Source organism: Meleagris gallopavo, chromosome 6 (assembly GCF_905368555.1).
Source record: "Meleagris gallopavo chromosome 6, MGAL_WU_HG_1.1, whole genome shotgun sequence".
NCBI classification, from domain to species: domain Eukaryota; kingdom Metazoa; phylum Chordata; class Aves; order Galliformes; family Phasianidae; genus Meleagris; species Meleagris gallopavo.
The window spans coordinates 16814641-16834755 of NC_139409.1; the positions used below are offsets into that span (position 1 = coordinate 16814641).

At 39.8% G+C, this 20115-nt stretch overlaps 1 protein-coding gene across 22 annotated transcripts in view; it reads right to left on the reverse strand.

Moving 5' to 3' along the window:
* KIAA1217 (KIAA1217 ortholog) overlaps positions 1-20115 on the reverse strand; it is a 354008-nt gene that overhangs the window by 26486 nt on the left and 307407 nt on the right. For all 22 annotated transcript variants that reach the window (XR_014884212.1, XR_793853.4, XM_031553863.2 and 19 more), the window contains 2 exons: positions 13277-13437; positions 7258-7433 (listed from right to left, as the gene is read on the reverse strand). Coding sequence is in view for 20 of the 22 variants with exons in the window: in XM_031553863.2 (XP_031409723.2) it covers positions 7258-7433; positions 13277-13437 (337 nt within the window). In the remaining 2 variants the exon portion in view is untranslated. The remainder of the gene's footprint in view (positions 1-7257; positions 7434-13276; positions 13438-20115) is intronic.

Sequence of the window (20115 nt, forward strand, 5' to 3'; positions counted from 1 at the left end):
ATTATAATCAAGTATATGTAAATGAATGGACTAAACTAAATCAGAAATCTCAACTGTGGCATCTTTAAATATGATACCACAGGATGAAAAAAAACAGCAAGGCACCATGACGAGACAGGAGGCTCCTGCACACTCATGCCCAAAGCACAGGCACTTGTAACTTGCCAAAATCATAGAATCATGGAATCACAGAATGGCTTGGGTTGGAAGGGACCCCAAGGATCATCAAGTTCCAACCACCTGCTAAAATCATTGACTTTTCTAATGCTGCACATATGCAGAGCATCTGCGCTACATAGGGCCAATGGAGTAATGAAACATATCCAACAGCCAGCCCTCTGTGAATGCAAAGAAGGGCACATACATGCTATATCGTGACATCCAGTACTGATTTGCACTTTATATTTTCTCACAGCTGATGACATGCAAAGGAAGGCACAACAGCAAAGTGACAACCAAAAAACTGGCATTCATGGTCCCTTGACAGAGGCCTGTTTTGCAGCCTGTTCCTGCTAGACAGGATACAGCGTCCTGTTTCCACAAATAGCCAGGATGAAATAGCAAGTGTGCATTGTCTACAGCTCTTGGTCAGCATTAGTTAATTCAAACTAATTAATCACTCAGATTTTTTTTTTTTCTCCAATCAGGGAAGTCCCATGCTTCCTCAGGCTCCATCTGGTGCTTCCTCTACGTCTTTCACAATGCCTTTTCCAGTGCTTCCTTGCTTCACACGAATTTTCACAGTCATTCAAGCATTCAGACACATAAGCTTTATTTTCTGGGGGGTGTGGAGCAGAGACACTTGTTTTCCTCCTGAGATTAAGACCAGATTGCTTTAGCTGGAGTTTCCACATAAAAATGATCTCAAAAATAACTGAAGTGCATTATACACAACTAGACAAAACCAGAAGCAAACACTTCAAAAGAACCATTTCTTGAAAACTGTCTCTAAAAGAAATCTGCCTCTATTGAGATACTCAATTCACTAAAAGGAATATTCTGAGAAGCAGTTTAATCGCATGCTGGAGAACAATGCAAAGCAAACTCTGAGTTGACAATCCGGTACCATTTTACCCTAATTCTGGACTTCATTTCTTGCATTCACTCAGGTCAAACCTTTGCAAGGTATGGGCTGATCGTCTGCCATGAAGTAGCAGAAGACTGCCTTCCATGGGTTTTGCATTTCCTTGTTATTTCCCTTGTGCCAGCACTGCCGTGCAAATCCAGCAGAAAATTACTATTTTCAGCCAGGCCACTTCAAATACCCATGTCAAGGGGAGGACAAAAGGGGGAGTGAGAGAGGAATAAATGTCCAGTAAAGGGATAAGCAGGAGTAAAGCCACTGCAGCACCACTCTGAGTTAAGGTCGTTAAAGTGGAAACATGGCCACAAAGAACAATAAATGACAATACAATAGCATTTTTCATGCACAGAGAAATAGAAATAGTAACAGAATCTGAACTTAAAATGCACACAGAAAAGAATTAATTTCAATCCAAATACTTTAGAAACTATGAAACATTTTTGAATTAATAATCACATGTTGCTTCTGAATGTGGGTGGAGATAAATGATGTTCTTCCCATTTTAAGATGACCTCTCCCAAACACTCTGCCTTGAAAAAGACTGGGAGAGCCCCGATTTCCACTAGCACAAGCATGCTTGCAGCAAACAACTGAAGGGACCACACGATGGCAGCAAGGGAACATTACTCGCAATACTTTTCCAGCAGCAGAAGATGCAATAACGTAGGAGTCTGCTGTCCCTGTCTCTGCTTTGCAATAAGGAAGACTGCAGATCAAAACCCAGAAAGAGCTGGAAAAAGAAATAACTCACTCTCCACAGTGTAGTTTACAGTGGAGGTTGCTGCCCTCCAAAATTATGCTCTACAGTCCTGCACTTTCTTCAACCTTCATGTCTTGATACCAGCACTACTTTGGGAAACATAGGGTGAATCCATCCTGTCTTTGTACTTTAGCACTGGAAAAACACCTTTCTCTGACATCTGCATCCCCAAGGAATCAAAAAAGACACAGACAAAAACTTTACTTTTTTCACAGGTGGAAAGAAATGAGCAAACACAGAATAATGCTAGGATGTTTCAGTAGGCTTGTGACTGTCAGAAATACAGGGATAAAGGAAAGACATCCAGCTAACCAGTAGGCAGTGCCTTTCTGTCTTGTTCTTTGAGTAGAAATAGATTAAAAAAACACTTTAATTCCATACAGTGAACCTATCAAACATGACAACTGATCCCGATATAGCTCAGAAGATGCCATATTATACTGCTTCATCTTGTTAACGTTGAGGGAAGAGAAACTTCATCCCTCGGGAGGCAGAGATTTAAACAGATGGAACAATCTCCAGCATTTCTCTTCTGTAGATGGGAAAACAACTTGGTTTTACAGATTTGATTGTGCAAACCCAATTAACAAGACATCACCTTAATACAGTTTCAGAAGGCTAATACATGATAAATGCATCTATGTTTTACAGAGAAGAGCAGAGACAAACTGTTATGCTGAGATCTTTCTTTAGGCAAAAAAGCATCAGAGGATCTGTCTCAAATTGTCTGTTTGTTTTGTAACCTGTCCCACGGATACTGCAAAATGAGGAGCAACAAATCACCCAGACCAGATGGTATTTGCCCTGGAGTTCAAAAGCAACTCAAGGATGAAACAGTTGAACTCTGAATGCTAGGCAGCTTACTTCTTGATTAGAATTTCTTTGGCACCAGAGTAGTGGAAAGTGTCATAGATGATAAAAACAAAAATTTAAAAAGCGAGTGGGGTAATCTCTGGTGAGACTGACATCTTCAGGCTAGTGTAATTGATAGATGCTATAAAAAAAGAGCAAACAATAAAGAATTAGTGGACCCAGGGATAAACATATTGTGTTAACGTGACTTACATAAAGAGCTTTCACAAATCCAGATGGTCATTTGAAGAAAACAGCAAAAGCATGGGGACAAGATACAGCTCAAAAGAGTTTCAGCAAGATACCTAAGTAAAAGCTTTTAAGAAAGAAAAGTTGCTGTGTGACAAGAAGGGAAATTCTCTCATGGATATAGTACTGGAGATAAAGGGAAGGGATCAATGAACAGCTTACTCAATGAATGGAGCTTTCTTGGTGGGTTCCATAGGGATCTGTGCTAGGGCTGGTGCTTTTCAACATATTATAAATGATTTAAAACAGAGGATGAATAGTATAGTCAAAAAACCTCCAACAGATATTAAATTATGCAGAGGAATGAAAATGAAAGCTGACTGCAAAGTGCTGCAGATGGATCATCTGAATTTAACTGACAAGGGAAAAAAAATCCAAACATTCAGTTTACACCTAATAAATGTAAGGTAATACTCACATGAAGAAGAAAAATCAACAAAAACAAACAAACACAGAAAAAAAAATCAGAAACCACAACAACCTCCCAAAACCTAAATTTTTATACACAATTATGAACACTGAACTGATAATCAGCCCTCATAAGTGTGACACTGGGTTTGTAATGGAACACCAGAACAGGGAGACAATCCCCATGTCACTGCACGAAGTCCTCCTGCAGCCACATTCATACAACTTCTGCAGGGCTTTCCTCTTTCCCCAACCCCATCTCACAAATGTACAGTAGATTTAGAAAGGCTACAGAAAAGAAAAGAGGATGATGAAATGTACAGAATAGCTTCTACATGAGGAGTAACTAACCAGACCAGGACTTTTCAGGTTGGAAAAGTCATGATCAGACAAAAGGAGTGGGGAATCTCTAACTAGACTAGAGCAGAGTTAGTTCTGCCTTGCATAATTTAAGAGTTTGAGGATTGACTGACACATAAGAGATTTTAAAAACTGAAAGAGGTTCATTACAGAATTCCTCCAACTTAAAAAATACACACAACAAAATGCACATAAATTTATAAAAATGCATACTTTCATGAAAGGTAAACAATGCCCACAGAGATTTGGATACGAAGGTGCCATCTCTCACTTGAAAAATCTCTCAGCTACAAAGTCACTGAAATGAAGGAGATGCACTCTGAGCACATTGCTCAGTGTTGTTCTTATATTATTTAAGCATTTGCTACTACTGGCTCTCTGAGTATGGCTATTTTTACAAGGAAGTCTGATACTCTTCTTAAAAATAATATAAATTATAAGTTGATACAGAATCTATCAGGCACATCAGAGATGGATATAATTTAAATACTCTGCTTGTAAAAACCTGTCTATTAAAGTGCTTATAATAACCTACAACGTAATAAACACTAATAACTGTAACATGTTCCTTACCACAGAAATACTTTATTAGGCAGTATGTCACACTGTCACAATTTGCCCTTGGTCTGGTCAATTTTAAGGCTAGCATCTGCAACCCAGAAAGAATAATATATGACATCTCTAATGTTGTCTGAAAAGACTGAATAGTAAAAACTTGTTCAGTTAGTTCTGAGTTTATATTTCCCTGTTACAAGTGGGTACAAACTGTATGTTTATCAGTATTCTTTGGTTTCCCTGGTTTTCATTATATATCTCTGAACTGTAATCCTGCTACAACTGACACACATGGACACAATTCTGTATGTTTCATGTAGAGCTGCTCAACAGAAAACTTGTACTGAGGTGTATATTGACATCTCTGCTGTTTACAACATGAAGCCAGCAGTATTTTTTAATTTTAATTTTCCAATGATAATCCGCAGGCTTGTGGAAAAAAAAGCTTTTTAAGCTGAGATTTAAGAGACAAAAAGAACATTCCTTTTATTTCTTTAGATGTAGCTGCAGTTCATGCTACAGAACATCAAACACACTTTTGCACGTATTGCCTAAGTCCTTAAGCTCTGTCTTGCATGAACTCAGTCAACTGATTTAGATCTATGATGCAGAAAAGGTCAAGAGGGCAACGACTGTTGAACTTCAAGCATTGTTATCGGATGTGCTTTTCTTTCTGAACACTGATTCTGCAAGCCTGAAAATACATGATGAAGAAATTTCACTGTGCGTAAAGAAAAATAAATGTATGATTTAATACTTGTTTCCAACACATCTCCAAAAAGATTGAGCTAACACTTAAATCTTATGAATGAGTTAAGACACATTCCTGTAACATTAGCAAATGAATGATACTTTCCCATTCAATGTTTCTTACTGCAAAGTAAATTGGCATAGCACAATATGCGCTTGCTTCACAAGGAAGCTGACCTTTGATAACTGAGCTAAAGTAGCACAGAAGCAGTGGAGACTTTGTAAACACTGATAAAACAACCATACTGCAATCAAAGCAGTATCCTAAATGAGCAGCTGTAACTACTAACGACATTGCACTTGACCTCACGAAGAATCCATTTTATGAGGCAATACTATAAACAACTATCACACAAATGTTTGTGGCTTTTTTCCACAGGCAGCAAACAATCTAGAAACTACACAATGAGATACATACGAACAAAGTGATGAACAGCAGGTGAGTTTCTTGGGACTGAAACACTATATTAAGACTATAAACGTGCTGAGCAGCTTATATATACCAACATGACTACTGCCGCACACAACTTCTCTTCACAGAAAATGTGTGCTCCGTCAGAAACATTCTACTTTGTCTTTACAGATGCACAATTTTTGTTACAGATTATACTCCACTGACAGAACACTGATCAAAAGAAAGATTTACTTTCTTCAGCTGTCAATAACTACTCCTGTGGCTTTTCAGTTATCATTTCCAATGAAAGCAGACTATTAAGCTTCTCGGCATTACGGAGCCACTCATCTGGTGTGAACTACATGCAGTATGAGAAATAATTATTTAAATAGTATTCTACAAATGGGAGTGTTAGAACTAGTTAAACTGTTCATCGATTTTAACCTCATCTTGCCTCCCTACTCTGAACATGGACTGAAACAAGCAATGGATACTACCAGTCTTGCAGTCTTGGTAGGCCAAAGTTTTGGGAAAAAAAAGTCTTATAAAAAATCTTTACATAGGAAAACAAACAAACAAACAAACAACAACAACAACAAATTTTAACTGCAGTTTACTGTATGGAAATCCCAATGAGTAAGTCTTACTCTAATAGTGAGTCTCAGTTTACTGTATGGAAATCCCAATGAGTAAGTCTTACTCTAATAGCGAGTCTCAGAGAGACAATGGCACTGCTAACTGAAATTAAACTTGAGTACCCTATTTAGGATCTTTCCCCACCTTCCAAATGCAATAACTGAAGTATTTACTATTGAAATCTGACTTTCATACTTAAAGCTCAGAAAGAGGGTGGTTATCAGTGGAGCAATTCTAGTTGGATGCTAGTAACTAGCATATACCCCCAGACGTCAATATGGCATCCAGTTCTATTTAATCTATTTGTTTATGATCTGGATAATGGGGCTGAATGTAGCCTCAGAAAGTTTGCAGATGGCACAAAGCAGTGAGGAGTGTCTGGTAAGCCACAGGGTCATGCTGCTATCCAGAGGGACTGAGCTGTCTTTCTTATGAGAAAAGGCTTAGAGAACTGGGACTTCTTAGCCAACGAAGAGAAGGTCAAGGGGATTTTATCAGTGTGTATAAATAACTAAAAACAAAGTACAAAGAAGACAGTTAAGTTCCTTTCTAAGGTGCTGGTACCAGTACAAGAGGTGATGGGCACAAAATGAAGCCCTTCTCTATTGTGAGGGTGACTGAACACTGGCACAGGTTTACCAGAAAGGTGGTGGAACATCTTCCTTAGAGGGCTTCCAAAGCTGCCTGAATGTGGCCCTAGGCACCTTGCTCTGCTCAAACAGGGGTTAGAACTAGGTGGCTCTTTCCTGCATCAGCCATGCTATGAAAACTAATCATTACCTTCTTTTGCATCCATTTGTTCTTAACGAAATTCTTCTCTGCTTCCCTAAAAGGCTATATGTAAAGCAGAAGAGGAAAGCTAGGGTAAGGGGTGTCTATCTGAAGATGGAGGTGATCTTGTTCCTTACAGACATCTGTTTCCTTATAGGTGAATTCTGAAGTGGTTGAAACTCTTCATGCTGGTAGGACTTGCCCAGTGAGCTGCGCTAAGCAGGACTCCTAGTCAGTGAGCAATGATTTGTACAAAACAGATCTGGTTCTACAGACAATATGAGTACAAGGAAACATAGCTAAAAGAGCATGCACGGACCCAGTTTCATTGAAGACAGTGGTGAAAGAGAATATTTCTGGACAAAAAAAAACCAAAAAAAAACAAAAACAAAAGACAACAGCGAAATGCAACAAATTCTAAGAGTTTTCTCAACCCACCATAATTTCTTTACAATCTTTTCTTCCTCGCTGAGGTATTTCTGCCTTTCTTGTTCCACCAGGTTGCGCTGTCGCTGCACAGGATCTTCAAGCCTCTTCACTGTTTCAAACATTTTGCCACTGATTTCCAGCTCTGCTTTCTTCACCATTGCCCTCAGCATCTCCTGGTTCTGCAGCTGTTGCACAAAAGAAATCAACTTCAATTTCTCCTGCTTGACTGACATCCCTGGCAACAGAATACATTGCAGAACTCAGAAATAGGTTGGGATAAACTCAGCCCTACAGCTAGAGTGACTTTTTACCTTCTTCTTTCCCTCTTTATCTTTACCTATAGACATTATTTCAAGAGGAAATGTTAGAGGTGAGAAAAACCCACATTCACTTAGCTTCTAAAGTGTTTATCTAACTTCCAGTTGTCAGCTGATAAACAAAAGATGTTGGGTTCAATAAATCACCTTCAGAGTGTAACTTCTGTAGGGATTGTGTCCCCTTTATAAGGCTCAGTCCAGCATGAACCAAGTATTAATCATGCCTCACCAGAATGCTGGAAGCCTGACTTCCACTTTGTGCATCTCTCTTATGCTTACACATTGTACCACATATGTATGCCTACTGGATAGCCACACACATCAATGTCGAAACTGGAATGCATTGTCATTCTCAGAACAGAATATTTCACTCTCTCAAGTGGCAGAAAAAGGATTGTGTCATCCAGTATAATTTGGTGACAGACATACTCATCTGTGAAATTAAAAAAACCTCCCTCAGTCACCAAAATAACCCTTTAAAATAGGCCAATTTTCTGAAAGCTGGCCATTCACACTTCTTTCTCAGGAGATCTACTATTTGTACATTCTTAGCCTCATGTTAAGTATCTAAAACATTTTTTAAACTGATATTAAGTTTGCAGAATAAAACAAAACTAAGAAAACAAACTAGACTATACTGTGTGGATAGCCCTAGTGCAGCTACACTCAATACTCACACAAATTAAGTCTTTTATGTCCTTAAGTCTTTATAAGTCCTTAAGTCTTCTATGTAAATCACAAGTTTGCACAAAGCAGTAAGTAGGGTTCCATCTACTCACAACTTCAGGATACAGGCAAACAAAACAACTCTGTCAGCCTAGCAACAATGTCATACTGTAAGATTTTAAAAAACACTTTGGGATACCAAATTCCATTTTTAAAGCTAGCAATCAATCCTTCAACTGCCTTCTAGATATTCCAGCTTAACAGGCAAACATAAAAAGAAAAAATATTGCTTAATAGGAAGAATCACAAAAATGGGTTACATACAAAGCAGTATAAGGCAGCAAGACTTCTCTTGAAGTTAAGAGAATTCCTGGGAAGTAGAGGAACAAAAGCCTCTGTCAGATTGTTCTTTCCAATCAGTTCATGAATTAGAGGAGCAAACTCAGTTCTCTTCTCCAAGCTTTTAATCATTATGCCTGACTGCTTCTCCAGTGACACAACTAGGATGAGATGGAGGGTAACACTTCACTGAGAGTGTTCAGAGGAGACTGGGCTGTGACAAGCAGGAGTTGTAAGCTCAAAACTCAGCCTAAGATAAGTGTAAGCAGTAAGGGGAAAAAATGAGGCGGGAAAACATTTGAAACAGCACAGATTTATAAACATTGTCAGCTGCTTTGTACTAGACAGGATTCTTTTGAAGACAGACCACGTACACTTTTACCCTACCTCAGGATTAGTGTTCAGATTTGATATATTAAAATCTCTTACAGTGAGATCAGGACAGCTACCTGAGACAAACATTACTTTCACTGTGTCATATTTTCAAGAATGAAACACAAATAAATTAATAAATGAGAGAGTGAGCATGTAACACTTCATCCACACTGTTTATTCACAGCTCATTAAAAAGTGTGGAAATCTGACACGGAAACATGAAACAACTTATCTGAGGTCAAGGAGAAGTTCCAGAGTCAAACTTGAGCCTCAGGTGTCCAGAATTTCAGACCTCCATATTCCTCAGCTGTGTGATTCCCAGCATACCAAAATGGAGTTTGTGTGCTTGAGTGGGTGTGTGCAATAGTAAACATGGTTATTTAATACGTTTATTATGAGGTTGTATATTTCTTATAGTGACATCAACAGCTAAGGCATTTGTCACTTCAATTTATGTAGTTCTTGAGTAGTATTAGAAAGTTTCATTCATTTTATTCATCCATTACTGATAACAAGATTAGGGAATAAAAAGATAAGTCATCAATATTTCAAAAAGCAAATATGTTCAGGACTTCCTAAACTTAGTGTTCAAGGGAGTTCTTGAAGTTTGGGAAATGACTTGTCTTTGGGTCAAAGAGATGTTTCAGCTGTTCCTATGAAAATTCAACCAACACCTACCTACTTCTGACAAACCTAGGTTTCTTTATGCTTGGAGAATAGTGACAGAAGACGAGGAGAGGGAGGTACAGATGGGTGCAGGTAGAGAAAAGAAGGAATCAAGGGAAACCAGTAACCAGGGGTTTAAGCAGGGTAGAGTGATGAGCCAAAGGACAACGTAAGGCAGAGGGAGCAGAAGTAGAGGGAAAGAGCTGTCGGTGAGGAAGAGGAGGCAGTCTCTGGCCACTTAAGCATATTTCCCTGCACAGTTTGGAACTGAACTTGACTCTTAGTTTCCTCACAAGTACTCCAGGATTGAAAATAACCTGATAACCAGCCTTGTTCACTTTAAATGAATTCTTATTCGTGAGACAGGTAACTGGAAAACAAGCTATCAATTCATAGCCTTGCTCCTCATTACACAGCAGGCATGCCTTCTCCAGTAGGAGCATGCAATGCCCTGATGGGAGAGGCTTCTGGGCCACCCACCTCCCAGACACACAGTGCACATCCACAAACAGGGACCCTGCAGCTCAGGATCTCTGCAGAATCTTATTATCTATTTCCTGAAGTTTGTTACCATGCACAGATTAAATCTATTCTCACCAATTCTATAATGCAGTTCAAAACATAATTGAATGTCTAATTCAAAGTTACACTTGTGAGACTATTTGAGTATCATGTACCATTTATGACAGTATTATTACTACATTTTCTATCCTTTTGGCAGCACTCATTTCCCTGCAAGTGATATATTTACTGAGGGAAAAGCAAGAACGCATGCACATTTCTAATGCTGAACCTTAATCAGATCTAACTGCTTCCCTTAAAATGTCTTCAATTAAAGAAAGGTAGGAGCAGACATAAATTTTAAAGTACAGACAAGCTAATGATAATATACCATGAACACATACTCTAAAGGCTTGCTTCAAACCTGCCACTAAAGGCTGTCATCACCTAGGAGAATGAACTATCCCACTGCACTCATTACATGCTGCAGTCTTTCCAACAAATACATACAGAACACAGGCAATGAGGAAAACACCACATCATCATGAAACTAGGCTTCCTTGAGTATCTCTGAAAATCAGAGTGCTTAAAGAAGATACTAGTGGACTAGCAAGAAGGTATCTAATGTCTTTTAACTGCTGTATGCAAATTTCATTGCTTCAAGAATCTCTGGTTAAAATCCAACTATAGGATGAAGCAGTCAAACCTTTTGGTTTTATCTGCTAACATACACACTTAACTGCTGTGTGAATCCATTCATCTGGATCAATTCCTGCTGAAAATGTTTTAAAGAGGATTTTGCCATAACAGACAAAGCATATGTGAATGGATGGGTCCTTTCCATCACGTGTCCCTCTGATTCTATATAAAGCACATGAACAAAAATTTACAATGATACCATCAATTCAAAACTGAACCAGAGACAGTATTAAATATAGTTTTATGTCCTGTTCTTGCTTCTTAGCTATCCTGCCAAGTTTTGTGCCTGTGCAATCATCTTCTCCAGTTCCTTGGAAGTGTTTCTTTTAGACTGTCACTGGATGAAAATTTCACACAAACAGGAACAAACTGACTGACAATCCAAAAGAAACAGTCAAACCAAACAAATATGAAGTACTGCCAAAGATAATATTTGGAAAAACAAAAAAATACTTTTTCCCTTTTACAAAGAAATTGAGCACAATTTTCTTTCCATCCAAGTGTGATATTTTAATACTCTTTAGTTTAGAACTAACTATTCCACTTGCTGCCCCACAAGCTGGGAACTCTTCTACAGAATACTTCCACCATTTCAGGAACATCATGAAAACAATCTCACTCTCATGAATGTAATTTCTATGTAAGATGCGCAAGCTTCCCTTAAGCTACACGTCCTTGCATCCAACTATCACAACTATCACAAATTTGCCCACATACTCTTGGCATATGGCACTCATATTTGCTATCATTTTTGAAATAAGGGAAGTCAGCCAGATTTAATGAGCCTACTTTGGATATGTCCTCTTTTTCCCCTTCTCTAGACTTCATTGGCAGTGATCATTTGCTCAGATGGTACAGGTTTCTTTATTCCAATGTATCCTAACAAAAGCAAGGTACATAAGCAAGGATACTGCCCAGGGCAGGGCCATGGAGACAAGCTGCAGCTGGGGAAATGCCACCTCCTTGGCAGGTAGGCCCTATGAGAATAGTACTTTCACTGCAACCAGTGCAACACTTGCAGTCTACATCCTATTTTGCAAGGCCAAATAGCAAGTGCAGCTGGTGGTCATTTGGCAGTGAGTTATGGAAGGACAGAGGAGTTGCAGTGGCCTGAAGCACAAACAAGCAACCATGTCCACTCATATATAATGTGCCAGGGTAGAGATCCCAAGGAAGTCAGTTTTACGACTGAAAAAGCAAAATCATGGGAGCTATGTGACAGGCAGAGGTCACCTACTTGACTCAACTGCTTGCCCCAAACACCTTCTAACATCTCTTCTTCACCAGCAAACTGAACACAGGAACTTGCCACAGGACCTTGTGTCTTAGTTACATTTTCTTTACTCTGATGTTTACTTCACCTTTATGCTCCCTTGCCCCATGGCTGGTTCATAATTCAATTTCTTTTAGTTAAAAAATTGGAATCATATTTGATGAATCATTCTGAATCATATTATTATTATTCTGCTCTAAAATTAATCAGCAAATCAAAGGACCTGGACACAGAACTGTTCCTATATTCAAAACCTCCCTAGTAGAGACAGCAGTAAATGCAGCCCTACAATAGCAAACACGTGATGTCATTTATCCAGACAAGGAGGACTGGCAGAGTATTTAAGCTTTCCTCATTGTACACTTTGTCTTGTAAGACATTGCTTTAGCTCTTCTTAATCTTCTGAGACAACACACAGTGCTTTTCAGTTTCTAATTAAGTGAAGGTACAGATGCATACACTTGTTTTCACAGTACCTGAGATGAGCAGCAGATATTTACGCTGGTAGCACGACTATGTAAATCAACAGATAGTTTTGGTTAACTCTTCATTGTTATTCATTTTTTTCTTGTAGGTTCTCAAGTCTTGATGTGTGTTAGGAAGGTAGTGGCAAAAATGTGAGTTTAAGTATGGCACAACAAACCTCTGCAGTAACTTCTGAAATCATCCTTTCCCCAAGCTGCTTGAGTTGGTTATTCTTCTGCATTCTGTAAATACAGGACTCAAACTCTGGCTTAATGCATACCTACTGATCCTCAGCTACATCTGTTTCCTTACATCAAAGTTGTTTATTCAGAAACTTAAAAGCTGTCTCAACTATAAACAGTATGGATCAGGAACGTGGCTCTTCCAACATGTTTATACAGCACATAGCATAGCAGAGTCCAAATTGTAATCACAGACTTAATATTATTATAACATAATTGCCACTTTAATGTCTAGTGTCATTCAACAAAGCTAGAAATCAAGTTATTTCACTATATCTGAGCAGCAGCAGTTACCCTCAGCTACTTCTCATATCTCTAGGACTATTCAAGTGGCATATACTGGTGCTGTAATGCTTTTGTGTCTGGGCTACTTGGGACTCTGCTTTTCTATATAATTCTACTTCAAATCACACGTGTACTAAGGAAGAGAGAGTAAGAAAGAAAAAGAAAGGTGTGTACTGAATACCCACTTTCCCTAATCATACCTGTAGCTGCTTCATATGATGCAGCTGCAGTCGTAGATCTGACACATTGCGTTTCATACCATGCAGGCTGACTTGCATTGATGGGGTTCCAGCAGGATGATGAATGACAGCTGACTCCACTGTTGCCAATGTGTTCTTCCCCCCAGATAAGTTAGCAGCACCTGCAAGTAAGCAGCAGCAAGAAGTTGAGAAGGTGCAAACATGGTTCTTTCTCTCTATACTGAATCCACATGCATTTCACACAGAGGGACAAGAGAAGAAAATCACAGCTGTGAATGCGAGGACTGGCATCTTACCATTCAGTAAAATTCTGAGGAGAGACTATTAAAATACCTGAATGTATCTGTGCTGGAACCTCAGCCATATCAGAGTACTGCATTACGACAAAACTACTTCCTACCACAAATAGTTGAGATAGGAAAATTAGCTATAAATGCAGATTATATTGAACAGCAGCAAATTCAATTGGTGCTGCAAGTAGCTTTGGGACTGTCTTCTCTGGAGCCTTTTGGGAGCAATTTGATGCAAATTCACAGGACTCCTGGACTGTGATTAATTATCAATGGAAAGAGATTCAAACTGCCAAGCATAGGGAAAAGGTTTCTATAGAGATTTGGGCTCTGCTGCTTAAAGTATGATTGCATTATTTCTAGCAACTGTCTTCAACAGCAAAGGTATAAAACCAAGAGAAAAGGAATAAAATAATAGTGTGGTAGAGAACTGCTCTCCAGTCATGTAGCAGCCAACTACTCCCCTTTAGACAGTCATTTATTCAGCACTGCGTTTACAAGGGAATACAGCATAAAACAAGCAAGCCAAGTCATCACAAGACTTTCCTCATTAAGTAATGCTGTTTCTCTACACAGCATCAATACCAAGCTTGTTCTTTTAAGTCTCAAATACCTGGGAAGAAACTTTATTTACAGGCTAAATGCCAGCTCATCAGCGAGAAGTCATGTTACAACTGTCTTTTGGCAATACACACTTAAACGCTCCATATTCTTCAAACTGTCTTTCTAATGTGTCCCTTCTCCTCCGCACTGCCAATACGCAAAATAACAGACTAATAATAGGACTCACTCCATTCTTCTATGCCCAACACTATGCAGCACTGCACAGCCACTGATCAACAGTGTCACCTCGTCTCTAAGCTCACACGACAGTATGGCTGTAGCTCCCCAAACTTCTGTGCCATGTCATCACCCCCCCTTGCACCTTCTTTTTTCTCTATGATTAAAATCAAACATCCAAGAAAACTGAAAATAAATAACAAGTATGCACAGGGACCTTGGTCATAATTTATTCCCACAAACACACATTCTACCAGGTTCAGTGAAATTGAGTTTTGTGAGCTTTTCTTTGCCTGTCAGAGGCAACTTTTCAGTGCAAAGAAGGGCATGACACATTTTTCTGTCTGGAAAGAGCATGGAACCAAGAGTGGTCTGCCTCACCTCCATTCATCTCTAGTAGTCAACAAACAAAATCTCCAACTGTGCCTGGGTGGGTACTGCTCAGCGTAACAACATATTGTTATTACTTTGCCAACATGTGGATACCTCAAAATTCATCTGAGGGGAGGCATTTTTGAAGGAGGGAATTTAAGCCAGGTTTCTGAACTTTAGAAGAATCAAGTTTCTTGCTTTAATTACATTTGCAAATCTTGTCAGAAAAAGGACAGACTGCACCTGTGCTGTATACGGGGTGCCATGCCATAGCTGCTGGCCCTTGTAATGCTATCCTCCACCTAAATGTGCTCCAGCCAGACCTGCTCGGTGCTTCAACCATGGCACTCTTCATCTCAGTGCTGAGCAAGTTGCTCTACATTTTGCCATACTTCCTTATGATTCAGTGCTCTCTTGACTTTCAAAGAGCTGCTTAACAGAAAGCAACCCTTAAGAAATAAGCAGTGCTTGTTCACTGCCACTCTGTACCCACTCAATGCTTCAATCTAATATATGCCAATATTTATCTGTCTACACGTACACTGCATTTTTTCCTACACTTAAGCATGTATCGTCCTCCTACATGTACTGTTTTTGGACTTTTTAAAGAAAAGGCTTTTTAGTTCATAAACCCTACAGAGAGAAATCACCAGAGTGTCTGAAAAACATGGATAAGCCTCCATGAGTTCTGATCCCTAGCCACAAATCTGAACTATTTTTGAAAACGCATCTACCTTTCTGCTATTCTTTGCCTCAAGAAAAAGCTCCAAAACCTCAGCCCCCAACCCTGTGGTTATGGAGCCAAGGCATGAATCAGTCCCCTCTAGTCTCTCCCCACATGTTGGAACCCAGTCAACTCACATATTTTCACAGCATGGGGTGCTTGGTTTCCTTTTAGTATAGATGGACTGTGATCTGCTTCTGTAAACAATAAATGTATTCCACTCCCTACAAACCATCTCTCCTCTTTGCTACCCCAGCCACCTCTTCTTGCCGTGATGCACCTCAGCTACCACCACGGCCCTGCTGCAGGCTGTGCTCAGAGGCCACAAAGCATGACAAGGGATTCCTGAAGAGCTGAAACGCAAAAACATCCATACAACCAGAGGGCACAGGAGCACAGTAAGGATCAGCAGTTGTTTTCTCCGAGATTCATATTTTCATCAAAAAGGAATAAAAGGACAGCTGAATGAGGGGCTGCTTTGTCTAGCTCTCTTTTGGAAGTAGGCCCAGGCTGTAGCTTTGTGATTAGATGTACAGCCAGATGGGCTGAAGGGAAAGGAACAGCATTGGCTTGCTTAGCTCTTTAAATAAATCCATGTTGAAGCTAGGTAAGGGAGGCTGGAAGCAAAAAAATCCTCTCAAATTCCCTAATACTCTGTACAAAATATAAATGTTAACTTATTTTACAAAGGCTAATGAGCTAAGCTGCGAGTTATCTCCATTCTGAAAGCACTAAGCAATTGTGGGGCAGGAAAGAGAAAAGTGGGCTACCTGCCCAGGTTAAGGAAGGCAAGAAACAGAGCTGCCAATCCCCAACATCTGACCTTTGCCATCACGCTGACGCTGCTCTTCTTCCATTTTCCAGAATTTCTTTTTCTTTTGAAAATGCTAAGAGCAGGTTAGAAAAAGGGCCATCAGATGACATCAAGAAGTGTTTCTTCCCAAATTATTCATCTCCTTATTAAAGAGTCACAACATGTTAGAACATCATTTGTTGTTAAAGGGACAGGTGCTCTTTAACATCTTTATCAATGACGGAATCGAGTGCACCCTCAGCAAGTTTGCTGATGACACCAAGCTGAGTGGTGTGGTTAACACGCTGGAAGGAAGGGATGTCATTCAGAGGGACCTCCACAGGCTGGAAAGGTGGGCCCAGGTGAACCTGATGAGGTTCAACATGGCAAAGTGCAGAGTTTCGCACTTGGGCTGGAGGAATCCCAGGCATCCATACAGACTGCAAGGAGCGGTCCTTGAGAGCAGCCCTGTGGAGAAGGACCTGGGGGTCTTGATGGATGAAAAACTTAACATGAGCCAGCAGTGTGCCCTTGTGGCTCAGAAGACAAATGGTATCCTGGGCTCCATCAGAAGAGGGGTGGCCAGCAGGGACAAGGAGTTGACTGTCCCCCTCTAATCTGCTCTTGTGAGGCCCCATTTGGAGTACTGCATCCAAATGTGGAGCCTCCAGTACAAGAAAGACAGGGAGCTGTTGGAGAGGATCCAGACGAGGGCTACAAAGATGATCAGGGGACTGGAGCGTCTCCCCTATGAAGACAGGCTGAGGGAGGTTGGCTTGTTCAGCCTGGAGAAAGAAGACTGTGGGGTGACCTCATTGCAGCCTTTCAATATCTAAAGGGAGTCTACAAACAGGAGGGGAGTCAACTCTTTGAAAGGGTTGATAACTGCAGGACAAGGGGAAATGGTTTTAAGTTGAGGGAGGGGAGATTTAGGTTGGATGTCAGGGGGAAATTCTTTACAAAGAGAGTGGTGAGGTGCTGGAACAAGCTGCCCAGAGAGGTTGTGGATGCCCTGTCCCTGGAGGTGTTCAAGGCCAGATTGGATGGGGTCCTGGGCAGCCTGGTCTAGTATTAAATGTGGAAGTTGGTGGCCCTGCATATGGCAGGGGGGTTGGAGATTCATGATCCTTGAGGTCCCTTCCAACCCCCACCATTCTGTGATTCTGTGATCATTTGGGGAGACATGTGACAGTTACTCAGTCCCCTTATCATCCAGTTAGAATCCACTAAACAAACAGACAAATGCAACGTTGAGGTTGCAACTCCATTATTAGAAAGATGTTATGGTCAGGCATTCTCAAAAGAACAAACTGTTCTACAGATATCTGGGAACCACTTTATCTTGCTGATTCAGAATGAATTCAGGATCACGATATACCTGCATATGCTGACTGCATTCAAGAACTGGCATGATCTACCTTCGAATGCGAGAAAAGCAACCAGATATGGACAATTTTTTAAATTCACAGATCGTTATGAGAAGGGTTGTGCATATGAAAAATGCAAATAGATATGCACAAAAGAGAAGAAATTCTCTGACAAACACAGATCATAAAGAATGAGGAATCAAATATGGGCACTACATGAGTAATACCTCTCTCTGTTCCATCTCCCTCTCTTGATTTGTACTGACAGTGCTAGCTGAGAAAGAAAGGTTCCTGGACCCTTTTCAGGAAGTGCTGAAATCTCCTTCCTGTTCTTCCAACAGGGTAGCAAATGGCAAAGAACAACTGGCCTTGTTCATTTTTATTTTGCAATCCAGGATATAACTGATTTAAATGTAAACAGCATTTAATCTTAATCTATCTTTCTTACTACTTAGTGAACAAAATATGGCACAAAAGAGAGTAGGTGATAATTTCCTAGAATATTTGTTGGTAATCTTACCAAAATCTTTTTAGTAAGGCTTGGTTTTTTGAGTCACATGCTATTGAGCTGTTCCTAAATGAAGAATGCCTTGATGTCGTTCACCTTTGAAGAACTGAGAAAAGCTGTAAGGATTCAGTCATGAGATTTATCCAAGCATGAATAGGAGAAACACAGCAAGAATGTGGAAGTCTACTGCTCTTTGAACTCACCTTTTGTGAAAAAATTGAGCCTAAAGCAATAAAGCATAAGAAAAGCAGACAGTCTTTATTACAGGCTCATTTACTCTAGTGGAAAATAGGGAAAATTTGTTTAGGCTCTAATATCTGAGGGTAAAGAATGTGACTAAAGACTGGCAAAGCAAAAACACGTTAAATACAACAATTTAATTTATATGAAATACCAAATGTAGCATTCACAATCTAGATACATAAAAGTATCTAAGATTTAGAAATTTTGGTTTGTTTCCCTTCCCAAATTGAGCTAGTTCTCTATTTTTGCATGCATGTCTCCCATCACTGGAACACACACTACAAAATACAATGTTGGTTCAACATCGATGAACCAATTTTATCCTGCACAGATGTTTTATTGTTCAGGATGGGAAGCAATTCACATTTCTTCTTACCACTGCTCTAGAAAGGACTGCTCAATCACCATTTTATACCACTTTTTTCTGGCAAATAACCTTTGAAATTGCTAAAACTGGTATCTCAGTATGCAGCTGTCAACTGGAATTGTTAAAGTCAACTGTCTAATGGCTAATAAAGATTGGAGTGAATTGCAGAACAAAAAAGGAGCCTGCGAAATTATGCTTCAGGTCCTTTTAAACCCAAGCATATTTACTTAAAGGAGAAACATTCTGGATATTTTGACAGGTTGCCTAAGTCTGACTTACTGTCTCTTGTTACATGTAATTTTGAAAGCAGGTACAAATGCAGAATATTCAATTATTTAGGATAGCAGTCCTTAGTATTAGCTGATAGGGCTGACAGTGCCCAAGCAGTAGCATACTTTGGTCAGCAACACACCTTGTTTCCCTTTCCACACTAAAATTTAATTTTCTGATTTTTTCTGGGGCTGTGTCATAATGGAAGGACAAGGTTTAGGACACAGATGCTGGAGTTACAATGATACTCTGTGGTGCTGGATCCTTGCATGGCTACGTGTCCAGACCTACTGCCCTTTCTCTATCTTCCCGAGTGATCAGAATGGTATCTATTACACAACTGAAATCACAGAATTATATAATGTCTTGGGTTGGAAGGGACAATAATCTAGATTCAACTGCCTGGTTGTGAAATGGTAGCATCCTTACTTAGATGATGGGTATGGGCATGGCCGTATGATAGAGTCAGTGTTTCTGTCAGCATCTGGCAGATGCTGATCTCATGTTTTGACAATAAATTAAACTGGTCACTCCTGCTTCCCATGCTAGGACATCTATTTATTATATGTAATTTTGTCATTTTAGGCACACGCTTCCAGTTACACAACAAAGGAGTGAAGACTCTTTGGGAATGACAGCATAAACTGGCTGCTGGTCAGATGAACCATGCTATTCTGTTGGACTGGGTGTTATCTACAGGCCAAAGAATCTCCACCCTTGCTTTCTGTGGCGTAGTCCTTCCAACGAATATCATTTAATTTCCCATTTCTTTCTGAGTAATTCATTCACATATGCACACATGAAAAGGAGAAAGGTCGAAAGAGAACTTCTGGAGGCCACCTGGGCTAAACTCCTAATAAAAGCAGTGCTCACTTAATTCGGGACATCCACCCCAGCGCAGTGTATCTACATATTCTGATTGTTGTATAGGTTATTTGCATGATATGTGGCCTATGCAAGTAGGAAATACTATAAATTTGCAGTGTTTAATGACAAGGAAGTAGAGAAAAGCCTAAGAGCATTTTGCAGCTGTTTTAAAAAATGAAGGAATTTTCAATACATTGCCTCAAACTGATAAATTACATCTTATTTCTTCACAACCTCAAGTATTGCTCTCTTCAGTCA